This window comes from Maniola jurtina, chromosome 14 (assembly GCF_905333055.1).
Source record: "Maniola jurtina chromosome 14, ilManJurt1.1, whole genome shotgun sequence".
In the NCBI taxonomy this organism is placed as follows: domain Eukaryota; kingdom Metazoa; phylum Arthropoda; class Insecta; order Lepidoptera; family Nymphalidae; genus Maniola; species Maniola jurtina.
In genome coordinates this window covers 8,382,150-8,400,042 of record NC_060042.1, presented here as the reverse complement: position 1 = coordinate 8,400,042, position 17,893 = coordinate 8,382,150, and the positions used below count along the sequence as shown (strand labels likewise).

General features: G+C 37.0%; 1 protein-coding gene across 1 annotated transcript in view; it reads left to right on the top strand.

Moving 5' to 3' along the window:
- LOC123871995 (peroxidasin homolog pxn-2) overlaps positions 1–17,893 on the top strand; it is a 50,510-nt gene that overhangs the window by 23,170 nt on the left and 9,447 nt on the right. The window contains exons 3-12 of the mRNA XM_045916093.1: positions 68–225; positions 6,663–6,829; positions 10,736–10,805; positions 11,823–11,952; positions 14,697–14,889; positions 15,534–15,671; positions 16,074–16,303; positions 16,714–16,839; positions 17,007–17,159; positions 17,627–17,802. Coding sequence (XP_045772049.1) covers positions 68–225; positions 6,663–6,829; positions 10,736–10,805; positions 11,823–11,952; positions 14,697–14,889; positions 15,534–15,671; positions 16,074–16,303; positions 16,714–16,839; positions 17,007–17,159; positions 17,627–17,802 — 1,541 coding nt within the window. The remainder of the gene's footprint in view (positions 1–67; positions 226–6,662; positions 6,830–10,735; positions 10,806–11,822; positions 11,953–14,696; positions 14,890–15,533; positions 15,672–16,073; positions 16,304–16,713; positions 16,840–17,006; positions 17,160–17,626; positions 17,803–17,893) is intronic.

The following is a 17,893-nucleotide window of genomic DNA, read 5'->3' as shown; positions in this document are numbered from 1 at the left end:
TCGTAATGTGCGATTAGCTTTGCAACGTAGATACCTAAGTCCTCAATATATTTTCATTTTCTTACAGATACAATTGTACTTCTGAGGAGGACGACGTAAGCAACACGCCGTGTCCTCCCAGCAAGTACCGAAGTGCCAGCGGAGAGTGCAACAATGTGAGGCATCGACCGTGGGGAAGAAGAGGCGATGTACTCATACGACTGCTGCCTCCGAATTACGCTGATGGTAAGACACAGATTAGACTAAATCTACTTGACCTACTGATCTTTAGCTAACATAGATTAGAATAAAAAGATCCGTAGAGGGTACCGGTAGGTCGATTGTGAAAAACCTGTATCAATCATCATTACAATCGCAATTGTTAAATCGAATTTATGCTATACTTGTTGCAACAATACATTGTAGCCAATAATGAGCGAGCATCAACCAATCAGGGGTAATTAGTGATCGTGATATTGTAGCCGTCATTCTACCGCTATCGAGCAACGGGCTATCACGGCAATTCGACAGGTACTGTGTACCGATTGCAATCAAATCTGATTGGCTGACATTCTCATTGTTAAAATGAATTGTTGCAGCCAAAATATTATAAATTCAGTAAAACACAATAATTGAAATTGTAATAAATGTTGAAGCAGCTTTTCCGCAATCGATCTGGGTAACGACATCTCATGGTGCCGCACTGGAAAAAGAGTTTGAATAATGGTAGAAGAATGGTGGACGGACAATCTTTACATAATTGCTGGAAGCCACTGGACAGGACGCACGCGGTACTGTCCAGTCGTGGACAATGCCCTGTGTCGCATGTGTCCACTGTCCAGTCGTGGACGCATATCGATTGAAACGGCAACGGCGATGAATAGACAAAAGTCGAACTGTAACTAGAACTTTCTGTAGACTATAGGAATTATATATTTAGGTACTTACCTATAGAATTTAGTTCATAAGCAAAAACGTACCTAAAATTGGATTCAATCCAGTTAGGTAACATTCAGGAGAAGACACACCCCACAATATGAATGTCTAATAAAATATAGGTAGGTACATCTGCGTGGTAAAGTCAGTTAGAAGTGCTATTCGAGCTCCGAAATTAATCGACGACTTTTTGATATATTAACATCATTAAAAGTTCACCGACCTTTGGCTGTTATCAGGATTTTATGTAAATTTCACGAATATATTGGTAGATAGGTATGTGGGTATAAATCAGAATTTAAAAGATGCTTAAAGTGAAATGCTTTGTGTGTGAGCGGATGACTTTATAGTATTGTATGAGATCAAGCTTTAGCTTTATGGGTGGGTACCTAAAAGTCGATTTTATTAAAAAGTACTACCTAAGTTGGTTTTGCCCATTTGTCTTGATTTGATTGTTAAATCTATCTAATTTTAACCAAGGGCATATGTGCTAAGTACTATCACCGGTAAAAGTAATAATGTTTCAATATTGTTTTGACAATTTCAAACAAATTTTGTATGAAAATGTCAAAATAATATTAAAAGGCCCCAGCTTTTTTTTTGTTAACTATACTGTTTTGAATGTTTGCAGTATGTTATCCAAAAATGTTAGTAGTTGCATGACCTATATTATAATTCAAAACACAAAATAACAATAATGATATGTTGACCTTGACCTAATGCCAAGAAACCAGGTTAAATTCCTGACACAGTCTCAGTATACCTACATAATACCTAGTAAGTTACACAACTTGGAACTCATGTATTTTTTTAATACTTTTACCTGCTACTGAAAATCCTATAATCTAACTTTTTACTGATCTGGATCACCGCCCCGCCAAAGCTCTTGACTTGGCCCTAGACGGTGATTCTCAGATTTGGCGCAAATCGCATTTCAGGTCAAATAAAAAAATAATGAATGAAGTTACAGATGAGAATTGCATTACAAAAGAACTCTTGTATATTCAGCTACGGGTGCCCCAACATTCAAAATTGTAACTACAAAGGTTACTTCAGAAATAATATTTTTAATATTAAAAACTCATCTCCTTCTGCGGGTAAAACAGGAGTCTCAGGAAAAATCGCTATGATTTTCAAAGAAGACGGTTTTAAACGAGCTCGAGTTTTTCACATATTATTATATACATCCTGAGAAGCAATTAAAATGCATTTTTACACGTACGAATCATTTAATTACGTCATAAAAAAATAACAAATGTTTGGCACAGAAAAAAAGTCATTACCTGCAACTGAGATGGCACCTCCAAAATATCCTTCTAACTTATACATATTGCCTTCCGTTCTCCCCTGCCCCGTACTAAGCCATAATCAGTCTATCTAGGCATGTTGCGGAAAGTGGCCGTGCACTTGTAGAAAAAAAAAAATTTACGCTTTTGGTGCCAAAACTGGTGTTTGGCACGACTTTTCACTCTTTACCTTCAACATCATTTTAGGAAATATAATTAGTTTTTCTTAATAATTTTATTTTCTTTCATGTACTAATAACTACATAAGTATGTAGTTTGATGTTCATATATATTGCATTTTAAAATACGACGTTAGAAAATAAAAACTGCCAAAACCTCCCTACCTTTACTATCATTACCGTAATTTACCTTCCGTTTTAAAATTGAAGGTAATGATGTTGAATTGAAGGAGGTGATGATTTTTTCAGGAAATATTGTTATACCAAAATTGTGTAATTTTCTTCATATCCTTTGACATTAAATCACGTGACAAAATATTAATCTTCAGTAATTCTTTAACTAATCAGTTGAATTAGTAGCCCATATTGTTCCAAGCAATTAAGGAATAACTATTCAAAATTATTGCACCTCGTGGTATTTCAATATTAAAAATAACCATCATATATCGATTTTAGAAACTACCATAGTGAAAAGAAATAGTCAAAAACGCGCGAAAAAAATTTAGCTCAGGCTAAAAACACAAAAAACGAAGAACTAAAGAAAGATCCAGAAAAATATGCGAAACGTAAAGAAGAATGATGGAGTCCTTTAATTCCTTCTTGGATATTAGGGCTGCAGCAGTTATTTTCTATGTCTCCCTACCTTTGGTTGCTGCTTTGACATGGTTCCACGAGAATTCCACTCTTTTAAGGTCTGAGGAAGCAGACATCTAGCCCAACCAACTCCTAGGAGTTGGTTGGTCGACCAGGTCTTATTTGACCGCCAGGCTGTCAGGCAGACAGGTTTCAATAAACGCCGCTTGAGCAGCGTTGTCTTCCTCTCTTCGCAAAATATGCCCGGCCAATCGCAATCGCATTCAAAGCTATTTCTTTGAGTTGCTGGCATTTGTACCACAAGTCCTCATTTCTGATCGTGTTAGGCCAGAAAATGCGGGGAATAACACTGAAACACTTATTGTGGAAAACCTGAATTATGTGGATTAGCGATATAGTTATTTTCACGTTTCACACCTGTATAAGAAGACTGAATTTACAAACGATTCAAACAGAGAGAGCTTTAATTTTTATAATCCAGTTATCGACATCAGCCTCGGCACCGCCGCTAGGAGAAATGATGCTACTGAGGTTACAGAACTCCTCCACTCGGTTAATTGGTTTGTATTCTAAATAAAACGATTCTGAAGCAGGAGAACTTATCCTCATCTCCACTGTTTTCTTTGTGGTAATCGGCAGACTAGAAATTAATTCTAGTATCGACTATTCTCACTAATTTGTGAGAATAGTCGATACTAGAATTAATTTCTTAAACTGGACCCTTTCAAGTAAAGATTTTTATATAAACCTGTGAGGATGTTACTGCTATTGTCACAATTAAAATATCATAAGCCTACGTTGTCGTATTAGTTTACAAATTGCGGAAAAACCAAATTAAATTTGAATTTTGCGGGCAGACCCGTCTCATACCCCTTAATGTATTCAAGTCGATCTGATATGAGAACCAGGTCATCCACATAGTCAAGGTCTTCAAGTTGCCTACTGCTCCATGATATCCCTCTCGGACTATTGGTGACACGACGCATAACTTCGTCCATAAGCAAGATAAATAACAGTGGTGAGGAAGACATCCTTGCTTAACTCTACGGATTATTTTTGACTCCAAGACAACAAAGAGTACAGCGAAAAAAGTTACTTGAAATACTGTTTAAGATAACAAGGGATTTAGAAGAAAATCATCCACAGGAAAAAGAATGTGCTCCTTGTGAACTTACTACTCCTATAGTAATAAAAGATGTTATGTATTCGTCAAAACCTCAACAATTGAGGTCAAGGGCTAGCTTTGTATAATATAAATTGTCGATGGTGTATGTCAATAATTATATTAGGCTTTTGTTTCGACGGTTTGACATGTCTTCGAATAAAATGGCGTATCGAAATGACCATGGTTATTTACTTCTTGTATATTTCAGTGGCGACGGGGATGGGATTATATAAAGAACCCTTTTGTGCAAACGAGTTCAACATCCTGCAAACGACGAATAAGTACCACTTGTTGCACACGGTCAAAGACTTTCTCATAATCAATGAAGGAAATTCATACATCAGTTTGCATGTCTCTATATTTTTGGACTAGTACGTTTATAGCAAATAATGCTTCTCATGTTCCAACACCAAATCTAAATCCAAACTGACTCTCATTGAAGTAGTTGTCACATTTATTTCTAATCCCTTAAGAGCTGATAAGTAGAAACATCTTTGGAACATGACTCATGAGGCTGATAGTGCGGTATTCATTGCATTTCTTAACATTCCCAAGATGTTGCAATGATTCCTTGACATGTGTCTGCGAACATATTGTTTTGTATATATAGTTTTACAAATTCTTTTTGACTTCAGTGTTCAAAATTGGTTTAACTTTATCATCAACTAAACTGTTTATATACGACACTCTTCGCAGGTCTGCCATTTCTATGCAAATTAAAATAATCATGTTTTCGCTCATACTGTTCTATCACCAAACATTTGTTTTCGTGATAATATGCTCTCGCAGCACGATTATTTTATACATTTCAAGTAAAATTTATAGGTGATGATATGTCTGGAATAATATTTTTGTTAAAGTTTCCGTTATTAATTCTGTTTACTTGATTAATGAGATGAAGAAATACGTTCTTTTTTGAAAATGAAATATTGCTTCATTACCATCGCATAAACATCAACGCCTTCTCTACCAAAATCATTACCAGCACACTAGAACTCATTACCTTCAGTAACTGAAAACTTCAAATGCATATATCTCTGAAATTCATGGGTGCAATTTGATATAACTCGGTCATTCTTTTTGATTTCAGCTATATTTTAGTTTAGTTCAGCAATTTTCACAATTTAAAAAATTCTCTTATTTTCTCCGATTTGCGCCAAATCAGAGAAGTACCCTAGAATGCTCAATTCTAAAACATTTTGAATTATAGAGTGTATTGAATCTTTGAAGATTCTGAAACATTCCAGAATTTTCGTCAAAATTCTTGATTTTTTTAATATTCTAGGAAATTCTGCCGGAGAATTTTCTCAAAAGTTTCAAAACTTTTTATAACATACATTCATTTCATAAGAATCCAATTTATTAAAAAGAGATCTAACTACCATCTACTGCCACTTAGACACAGATGCTGCTACTAAATTCATGTTTTCAATGGGATGGCAGACCAAGTATATGCCTACCACCATAAATGCGTGCGATGGAGTCCATTGCTAGTTCTAAAGAAAAGTCGGTATTTACGAACATACGCTTGACGTCATATATATTGATGTAAAGATAAGATCAATTAATCCTAATTAAAATTATTAATATTAATAAACAATTCAGTTGAAAGTAGTCGCCAATAGTAGATCTACTTGAATAATATATTTGCATATTATAGGCACGTAGCCGCTTAGAAATATGTAGGGCACTTGTAAGTCTTGAACTATATAGGGTATTTTGTAACTTTTCTTATCAAGAATGATTAATATTCAATGTGGAATACCTACTGATGTCAATTTTGAGTTATTTGAGTGTGGTCGGAGCAGTCAAGTTAATTTTTTATTGATACCTATCTGATTTACCTTTGATTGTAAATAAATTAATGTAGCATAACTTATTGTCTAATGAATAGGGCAAACCAGAGCCGACGGCCCAGATAAGCGGCTTTAAACTGGCGGCGAGTCTTATGTATTCCTAATCTATGCTATTACGCTTAATATTATCTACCAGTGGACATTCCTGGTTTAGATTCACAGCTGGATTAGCCAATCTGGTATACTGTGAGACTCTTACCACAGCTAGTTACCAATTTAGCATTTTGCCAGCTAACCCGTGCCGCTAAATAGTTCACTGCTCTAATAAGACACCACTTAATATACCTATTAGAGGCATGGGTTTAATGAAACTGCCATTCAAGGAACCAAAAGCTTAATTTGCTATAATCCGCCAAACTAAATAAATCTGTATGGTGCAGCATGCGACATGCACCGCCCGCCCTCCCACTGATAAACATGCAGGAAAAGCCAGCCACCAAGCAAGCCACACGCATCACCACCACGCAGCACCACACAAATCCCAACACCACTCGACGCACGTTTCGCCCCGACACCGGAGCATCCTCAGATGTAGACCTTACAATGCCTAATTGCAATGACGATGGTGACACCACCACTCTGTCCACCAAGTGGGGCGTCTTTAGGCGTAGGATGCGAATAAAATTTCAGTACCATAAAATGAAATTCTTCTCTATGTTGTTGCCAGGTGTATCACAGCCAATGTCACCTCCCCGTCTACCAGAGCCAGCGCTGGCGATCATGGCGGTGGCTCAGTTGGCTCAGCCCGCGGAACACGACTACGTCACCAGCATGCTGGCTGCGTGGGGACAGTTTGTGATGGATGACCTCATCGCCACAGCTAACGGAAATAAGGTAAAGATACTTAACCTAGACACTTTCCTCGAATATCTTAAACAACGGGAACGGCGTTACAACAAGGCTACAAGCGTTTCATCATTCAACCTGGTCCATAATTGCATATCTTTTTTTGTCTTTAGTGAACTTTGTGTTACGATCGCAATTCGAAAACTAATCACTTCTTCACAAAACTCATGACACAACAAATGTATAGAGATGACAGGTCACGAATCACAACCTGAAGAAAGCTTTGAAACTCCCTACAGCTCACATATCACTACGAACTGTGTTGTCAAAATTCCTTAGATGTACCTAAGTATTTAATTAGCTCAAAAGATACGATTCATTCGTATCATATGGGAACAAATTGGCACCCTGGTCGTACCAAAAATTAACATAACTAGGTACCTACTGTTTATACTAACCAATTATTCTTTGTCTGCCTTTAAACGTTTCACTGGAAATATAATTATCGTCTACAAACCTGCACTACCTACTTAAAACGATTAATTTTTATTCTTGCGAAGTTCACGGATAGGTCACGCGATGTCAAGAACCCTGACGGTACTTACAATTACCAATTTTGAGTTCTCCATTATTAAAGTCGTGGTAATCAATTACTTGTCGCATAGGGAACGTTTCACACGTTGTGCGCAGCGGTGCGAAGGCCGGCGGATGTAGTTTTTGTTAAAATAGGGCTTCCATACTAAATCTTGATATTTTTGGACATGACTTAAGGTTTTCATATCGTGTAACCCCTAAAAAAGGTTTGTCGAAAGAACCCTAAATAAATCTATGGATTTTTCTAAACGTCTATTGTTTAACAATTATTTTCAAACAAACGTTTTTTTTTTCAAACATGGCGTTAAAATATATTTACTCAATTAAGTAATTAGATTATGGCGTCATGTTTTGAGTCTTCTAATCAAGGTTAATTTTTTTATAACCGATTAGGGACACAAATAAGTAAAAATACGAAGATAGTCTTAGAATTAAAAGAAATCTTGAAGGTCTTCAACCCCAGAAGCAGCAACTCATTCTTCTTGTGCCACTTGAAAGACATTGCAAGTGTATACAAGCTTCATCGAGCTAGGGATACCTTAGGACTTTAAATGAATCAGCACATTACATGCTGGCAAAGTAATACCTATCCCGATCAAATATATTCATGGTAAAACTACTTGAAAAGGCAAACTAAATGGAAGACGGCTGGTGTTGTAACGCATCGCATACCTACCTCGCAATCTTGAGTCTAATGATGCGAAGACTTTGATTTAAGCTTGAACTTGGCCGAGATGTTAGACTCAATTACACATTATTAGACATATTGTTAAAGGCTGGCCTTCACCTATCCCAAGACTAAGCGAAGGTAAATTTATATTTTAGCAGTAATTTGGATAACCATGAAAAATAAACAACAAATACTCATAGCAAGTTGGAGCGTAAAAGCAATTCATACTAATTTTATATATACCCACGACTTCGCGTGGATTTCGATATTTTTAAAATTGCGAACTCTTTGATTTTCCATGGCACTCTCTCTCATTTAACTATATCCATGCAAAAAGTCACGTCAATCCGTTGCTCCGTTGCGACGTGATTGAAGGACAAACACACTAACCAATTAACAAACATACTTTCATTACATAATATGGGTAGTGATGTCTGCATGTATGGTTAGTATTTAACCGCTGAACGTTTGAACCGATTGAAAAATCAAAGAGTTTCCGCGGAATTTTTGAAGGCCCATCCATTTAAGCGGTTTTGACGAAAGGTAGAGAGATATTTTGCATCCCAGAGACGGACATAGACTACTTTTAACCCTCCCTCCGCAAGATCACAGAGATTTAAAAAAAACTTAAATGCAAGTAGGATAGGTACATGTAGTCCTATATGGTCTAAGTGGAATATACCTTAGACATCAGCTGGTCTTCTGTATATATGTATAAAAGAAAACACAAACAGCACAGCAAGCACAGCTCAAACTACTGGATGGATCGGGCTGTTTATATTGCAGATAGCTATTATGACGTAGACATCCGCTAAGAAAGGATTTTTGAAAATTCGAGCCCCAAGGCAGTTTTTGAATTTGTGTAGGCGTCGCGGGCATAAGTTAATGAATAATAAATAAATCAAGTCAATACAAATCAAGCGACTTTCACATAACAAATGAATGGTGAAGACGTAACCGTCTAATGTACTTAATTGTGTAACGTTTGTACAAAGCTTTGACAAATATGCGTATGCACTTGCCTCTTTAGGAAGGTACTTTATCGTAATTGAATAGTTATTTTTGTAATGATTTACGAATGAATAGAAGGCGTGTTTATCTACAAAGGTTAACAACGTATGTATTCAAGAAGACACTCATTTTAAATCCCGGAAATCCTTATATAGAAAACTTTTGATCTACTTAGCGATTGTATAACTTACCAACTATCTAATATTTGAATTACTTTATTGTAGTTAAAGGTAACAAGACATAAAACATCTGCCTTCCTATAAAATAGTGTGTATAACCTCATAATATTGCCTATAGCTACTATTCTAAATTCTTCGATTAGCCAATCCATAATCTAATACCTAATACTTACTGATTATGAGTAAAATTGTCGATTTCAGCAAATTGAACCCGTAATAACCGTTAGCGACATTTCCCAGGAAAGATTAACCAACGGCTTACTGTGTGAAACTCATACTTCCTGTATTGGATCGGAGGTATTAGATGTCAGTCAGCTGATTATGACATGGGAGGGGTGTGGTATGAGGAACTCACTGTTACGTCACGACTTTCACCGGCGATAAGCTGTAACCTTTCCTCACGTGACCCGCGAACTATCACGAACTACGCGACGACTTATGAAATTGATATACATACATAGCTGCTGTTATTGAAAATCGTTTTACTCGACTACAGGGAAGTTACAATATGTACCTACCTCTACCTGTCATCATTAATATTATCATCAACACATCGCCATATCACTACGGCTGAGCACAGGTCTCCTTTCAGAATACGAATCCGAAACCTACTAGCCGGCTTGCTGACATTTGTGGGTTTCATACAAACATCAAAGTATCTCGAAACAATTCGCAATCAGCTAATACCTATTGGACAGCACTTGCCGAATGCATTGGGCCAATGTATACCTACCGGAGTCTTGAAATTTTGATTAATGAGGCCTGCTTTGTCGCGATAAAGTCTTTTGTTGAACTGTTTTTGGTAAAAAAACTTACTCTCGTATCTAGACCAGTTATTTTATTTCCAAATAAATATTGTTATAATAGGGAATTTCGTTGTTGTGCCATTCTAACATTTTATCGTTTCCAATAATAGTCTAAATTACATTTTGCCTTTTTGAGTAAATCACAATAGGTTTTGTTGCAAAATTTCGTTTTGCTTTCATATTTTGTTACCTAAGAACTTATCAAGAATAATCGCGTGATTTTGTTTTATCTCTTTTAAATTAATACTCGAACTAATATTAGGCTGGGTACACATTGTCTATTATCGCCTATATAGCTTTTATTGCGCCCTAAAGAAGAGTTTCTAAAGCTATCATAACGCAGCCATCAAATTCTATTAAAATTAAGAAGTATGTGGAGGATGTACGTACGTACTAAGTTGAATTATTGACCTATGCAAATATTAGCTGAATATTATACCTAGGTAAAATTAAGCTGTAGCTGCGAGTGCTATTTTATTTCATATATTATGAAATAAAATAATGCTATGATGCGTAGCGTAATTTTTATAGCTTAGCTTATTGCACTCTTTTCCACTAAGTAAGGATAAGTTAAGCTATGGAATCAAAGTCATCTGCCATCCTATTAGTGGGTTTCACAGACGTTCCCCGCTACGCAAACCTATTTACCTACTTATTAGCTTTAGTGATGTTTTAATTAAATCTCTTATTTCAGAATTGCCAGGGACCAGTTTGCGAGTATATGCGTTCAGCGCCGACGAGAAATATCGACAACTGTGGTTTTGGTAAGTTTTTCTCGAATTTAGAAAAGCTTTCATCTCTATTTCTAGATTAGTTATTTAAAGGAAAGCTCACGTCTCTGTTTGAAAGTAAAGCGTTACCGCACTGGCGCATTATAGGTAGGTATGGAATATGGATTACGGGTATGGGCTTATTTAAACTGCCAATCTCTTCCAAGTCATCCTACTTCCATTTCTTAGACTGAGGCTGAGAACTATAGAGCGCTCTTTGACTTTACTCAGACTGTTAAAACGAGACAGCGTTATACCGTTGGCATAAATCTGTCTCGTTTTAACTGAAACTTAAGTCTAAGCAAAGTCAAAGTGCGCTTTACAGGTTTCAACCTGTATCACCACTTTATTACCAATAAAATGAGCTCGCAGTCAAGGGCTTACAATCATCGAATGAAATAAAACTTACGTAGGTAGGTACTTATTATAAAATTATATTCTCAATGTTACTTACTTTGTTGCTCTAGGAAATAGCTATCAATTAATTATGTTACAAATACAACCATAGCTACCCTATGGTGAGTTTGTTTTAACTAAGAAACTCCATTTCCTGTTTTCAACAACTGTAAAGTACTTATAGAGAGTTCAAAACAGCTTTAGATTGGTTATCTATGTGCATATATTAAAATCGTTGGCCGGAACTGTTATAAGGAACCAATATACGGAATAACCATGATTGGTATAACCATATATCCATTAGTGGGTAATAATGCACCCAAAAGATCAGCTAATACAAAAGCTTACCTACGGCGAGCTTAGATATTTCATTGCATCTAATTTTAAACAATTTCATTTATTAAAACAAGCTTTTATTTAAATGCTCTAAAGAAAGGAAAGAATACTTTGAATTAAATCAACGACATCAACATTATATAATCGTGTAGCTAATGATCTTACAGCCTATCCTACCTGCCCGTAGTAAAAATAAACACTTAGGTACAAATTTCTCATGAGCTTTGATATTTTTCTAATAGCTTAAATAGAAAGTTTATGTCTCCTCTCTCTCCACAGAGCACAGAGAACAGATGAACATGGCAACGTCCGTATTAGACGGTTCCGCTCTGTACGGAAGCTCGGAAAAAGAGCTTCGGTCGCTGCGGCTGTATGACGCAGGGAAAATGGACGTGGGCTCTTGTCGCAAGTAAGTGCTTTGCTTTTTTATATTTATCTTCTTTACTTCTTGTTAGAAAAGCCTACATGAACTGGTGAGCAAAACGGTGTAATTTCACGAGGTTTATTTTTACGGTGTAGGTAATTACAAGAGGCAAAAAACTGAATGAAAGCTGTTGAAAATTAACTGTTATTATCGTTTTGACCAAAATCACCAATTTCGGTTAGTACACCTTTATTTAGCCCTTCGCTTGAAAATGAGTTCATTATTTGTATTCAGTGGGCTAAAAATTTCCGGATTAAATAAAAAATAGCACGGTTTTGACCGCTAGCTCCTCAATTACCTATCTACTTAAATAAAATATACAAAAATAATTACTACTTTGGAATCATAGACCTATAAATTATACAATTTATACAAAGAAGTAGGTATATTTCATTGGCAGGATACCTGGTAAATAAGTAGGTTATACTCTTTGTTCGTAGGTACGACCGTGAACTATAGGCTTCGCATCTCAGGAAATCACAGCAAACAATGATATTATGTATACTATAGGTATACGGTACCATCGATACCTGATAAAATCGAACACGACAATCAGTGGAATATTCTAGGATTCATTCCAAAAGCTTCACATATTAGGTTTTTTTAAAATTCCGTGTGAATGCTTTGATTTGCTGGGTTTAAAAGTTGCCTAGGCAGGTAGTTATATCTGTGTTTTAGATGCAAGCCATATCTCTGGCAAATATGTAGCCTGAGGTACCAACTTCGTCCACGCGGATTTAGGTTTTTTGAAAATCGCGTGGAAACTTTAATTTTCCGGGACAAAAACTAGACTATGTCCGTTCCCGAGATTCAAGCTCTCTCTGTACTAAATTTTGTCAAAATTGGTTAAACAGATAGGCCGTAACACAGACAGACACACTTTCGCATGAATAATACATACATAACTTACCTACACGCATAAAAGTAATATACAAGTATGACTATCTGAAAGTCAATTCAAATAATTATCTTGTAGATATACTTATACATACTCATAATTGTACGCGTGAGAATTTTCACATCTAGTTATTGTTAATTTGCCTTTAAAAAACGAATTATAAAAGATTGGCGTAGTTAGAAGCAAGTAATCCCAGAGAAAATACTCGTAGTAATTGATTCAGTACTAAATACTACCAACAAATCATTTATAGGTACCTAGTAAATTTCTTCCACTGTCTGTATGATGTCCCTTCTACCTCGCATATGCAATTGCAAATAGTGGAGTCAGTTTCCACCTTGAGAGTTCCCTTAAAACTACGACATACATACGTATGTAGGTACCTAGAACAGATCAAGCTACGAGAAACCCACAAATTCATATCCTTCCAAACGCTACTCAGAAAAGACACAAAGCTGGATGAAATTGACTAGGTAGTACTGCGAAATGTTCGAAAATGACTTCATTATTATCAACCCATCACCGGCCCATTACCGAGGACAGGTCTCTTCTCAGAACGAGAAGGGTTTAGGCCATAGTCCACCACGCTAGTGAAATGCGGTTTGGTAATTTTCACGCACCTTTTAGGACATTATGGAGAACTCTTATGCAGGCAGGTTTCCTCACGATGCATTCCTTCCCCGTTAAGGCAAGAGATATTTAATGTCTTTAAACGTAACTCCGAAAAGTTAGAGATGCGTGTCCGGAATCGAACCCTCGACCCCTTAAATAAGAGGCCGAACTAGGATATCACCGCTTAGTTAAAAGGAGCATCAATGTCTAAATTATTAATCGGTAAGTCAAGGTTAATATTCGGTATTTATATCGAGTCTCTTGTAAGTCTTTGGGTCTTGAACTCTGAATCTGAACGAATACTTACATAACGTTATATTATAACAATTATAATTAATTCTTTAACAGTCGCTCAATCACCTTGTCAGTAGAATTTTAAATTAAGACATCCACAAAGCCAATGAATCTTAAAACTTATTCAATAGAGTGAATACCAGAGTGTCACACCAATGGATTGTATGCAAAACAAAGACAATACAACCTTCACATGATTCGCATTGCGCTATAAATTGTGATCTGAATCAATGGATCTGCATCGTGCCTACGGAATGGATTTAAAATACCTACTTAGTCACGATTATTGGTTATCTTGCGGATTTGGTCTACATATTAAGGCCTTCAAAATATTTTACTGAAGATATACAAATACTTAGCCTACGATTAATGGTTAACCCACAATTCATAAAATTGGACTTATTAATCTCGTGTGGATTGGTCACATTTTGCAGATTCTTAAAATTGTCAAATTATATTTTAAGGGACGGTGCCAAATTCTATTGATGTCATGAGTACCTACCTTAATTTAGTTACGATAGGTACTGATCAGTAATTTTTTTATTATTTTTTTATTATATAGACTAGCGATGACTAGTGATGATGCAGCCTAAGATGGAGCGCGCTTGCCTAGAAGTTGTCTATTCACTCTTGACTTGAAGGTACCCATATTATAGGTGGAAGGGAAAACTGATGCCCGAAGGGCATTCCACATCCCACTTAAAACCCGTTTGAACCCTTGTGGTTTTTGGTTTAAGTTGACGTAATTAATTAATTATCACCAAATAATCAATCACAACAAGTGACAATCAAACAGGTACAATGTACTTTAATTAAATTTGGATTTGATCTTTCATCTTTCTTTTTTGAGACACTTTGAGAAGATTGACTTGATTAAAATCTGGTCTGGAGGACATCATTTAACGTATTATTTCCCTTGTCACAGATGTAAGGACGGTTCGCCAACGGCTCCTCTATACAGAACCCTGGTAGCAGAACACAACCGCATAGCCGGCCAGCTGTACTCGATGAATCCTTTCTGGGAAGACAACACTCTGTTCTTAGAGGCTCGAAGAGCTATGGCCGCAATCATCCAGCACATTACTTATAATGAGTTTCTGCCAGTCTTGTTGGGAGAGGTAAGTCTGCTAACCATCTTCATGTCTCATGAACGGGTTTGTAGCAATTCGTAGTGCCGCAAGCATTATTACTTATTAGTATGGGTAAATTCATCGGATGAGCCAAAGGAATCTTGATTGGATGAGTAAATTATTTAGGTCTCATTCTCGTATTTATCAAATTCTTCAGTGCAGCACCACTAGACTAGTGTAAACTAGAATTTACTTTACGAAGGAACTATAGCTAAATAAAAATACTTACGTTTAATTTACTTTGTCGTAATCAATGCAGCTGATATTACCTATGCTTCTTTAAATCTCTACCTACAATTAATTAGATCTATTTAATTGTATATCCCATGAGTATGCGTAACTATAAAGGAACGTCCAAGATTATCATAATGATGCGACCATTAAAATAATAGGTAGAGATCATTGAATGCAACAGGTAGGCACAAGAGTTTGCTGTGTTCAAATTTTTTATTTGTACCCATGAACATACAACATATCAAAGAATACAAACATACAGAAAAAAGAAGGAAGTATAATACAAAAGCCGGTCTAATCGCTTAATAGCGATCTCTGCCAGGCAACCTTGTTTCGTCCAATGAGTTATTGAAACATGTCATTAATACAAGTGTTATAAAGTTACCTTTTGTGTTTAGGTTGGAATGGCCAAAGCGGAGCTAAAACTAACTTCCCTGGGATTCTGGCGCGGATATTCTAGTTCCAACCGTGCTGGTGCGTACGCCGAATTGGTCTCAGTAGCTCCGATTTTTAGCGCTATGATGAATGAGAAATTGGTAAGAGTAAATAATTTTAATTGCCAACTTAACAACTTATGGGCAGAAAGTTAAGTATCCTTTCGTTAGAAAATATGTGTAAATACCCATTCAAAAAATCATTAATCTCTCTATCCCATTTTAGGAATAGTTACCTTACTTAATGCTGGCTCAGTGACCCAAATAAGTAGAATCTTAGTCTCTGATGACGATACCAATGTCTGTCAATCGCCATTTAGCGCTGCCACTCAGCTCATCCATGGTCCTCCAAGGATTTACACCGATCCAGCGACACCTAACTATCGAGCACAACGTTTTACTACTCATACCCCAAGTATAGTTTCCTTACAGTATGATCCTATCGAGATGGGGGAAATCATAACCTTTATTATACCTACTTAATAAGCAGACATTTAATTTCAGCTAAACACTACAGTAACTCTTCAAGACCTGGTCAAAACAAATTCTCACCAAGTATCTAGGTTCCCCTCGTCAGCCCAGTGGGACCTCAATCGAGCTCGCGATCATGGCCTGCCGTCGTATCTGAAGGTTCTACGTATGTGCGACCCCATGGCTAATGTCAAGTCCTACGGTGATTTCGATAAGCTCGGTTTCGACAGAACTCACCAGGAAATGATGGCTGACATGTACAGGTATGCTTCTTATTGATTTTAATAAGTTCCCAGGCCTATATACGGACCATTAGTCCGGAAATCATACTGTCTTGAACCTTGAATTCTGTAAAATGAATTTCCTGAACGTAATGGTTACCTATTAAGTAATAGAACGTTAGAGAAAAACTTAAATGATGAGACAAGTCCAAAAATTTACTATACATACCTAGTACCTACCTAGTTTCCCTACCCTAAAACTGATAGATTTGAACTGATACCCTTGATTACCTTTAAGCTAATCGCACATTACTAGATAAGGTGTTAACAAAACGTTTTTCTGGAGGCTTAGCTGTAATGTGCGATCGGCATATAAGATTGAGGAAGAACCCCTAGATAAGTCTACCCTTCGGCGCATATTACATTCAAATAATAATAATTATATTTTTCAGAAACGCTGAAGACATTGAGCTGATGATAGCTGGAGCCATAGAGAAACCCGCTTCTGGTGCAGTCATTGGATCTACTTTAGCATGCGTACTGGCTTTTCAATTCGCTAACTTGAAAAAGAGTGATAGGTAAGTTGATAGTTTTGAAATAGAGTGAGGGAGTTAGTTGAGGCGTCATTGTTTTTACTGGCAAATTTTTAAAGTACCTTGGAACAACTTAGGTACGTTTACTAACAACTTCTGCTAAGAATTGCAATTATTGTCAAGTATACCTATTCAGGTTGCTCTTGTTTCAGATTCTGGTATGAAAATGATCTTCCTCCATCCTCCTTCGCTCCGGAGCAACTTGCAGCTATCAGAAGAGTATCTCTTGCTGGTCTCCTGTGTGCTGCTGACGAGACTCTCGACCGCATCCAACCTAAAGCCTTCGTCAAGGAAGATCCGTACTTGTAAGTATTTTTACAGAGAGAGGCAGAATTTACTTCCATTGTATTTATACACACGTTTATCCAAATATTCTATTCCATCAGCCAGACATAGACCTTTCCAAGAGAGCGGAGTGTCAATGTGTTAAGCGCAGTGTGGGACGACCTCCAGCCCGCTCGACCGACGACCTGAAGAAGGTGGCGGGGAACGGGTGGATGAGGAAGGCGGAGGACCGTGTTTGGTGGCGCACTCTTGAAAAGGCCCATGTCCAAATATTGATGTGACCAAAATGCGATCTTTTTCTTCTTCTTTATCAGCCTTTACTTATCCATTGTTATTTGTTGGACATTGCCATGCTCATAAATTTAGGTACACGCTATATTTCTCGGTACTGGGCAATTCTTTTCCAAGTCTTTCAAGGAATTCAATCAGGAGAACACTGTTTTAATATAATTTAAATATTCATCGTAATGATCGCTTCTGCCTCGAGGAACGCAGCTCAACAGTGCTCGCAGCACAGCAGCCTGGAGGTGTCGGCGTGGCGCGACGACACGGGTGCCAAGGCCGCCGAGCGCCTGTCGCAAGACATGCTCGCCGCCGCGATGCACAAGGCCAAGAAAGAGATGGCGGACCGAAAGAAGCTCGAGTACATGCTCTGGGAAACGCGTAAGGATCATTCCTGTTCATTTTCTTCTTCCTATCAGTAGGTACCGGAAAAATGATGTCAGGGCACCCATTATTTGCAAGTAGCAGATAT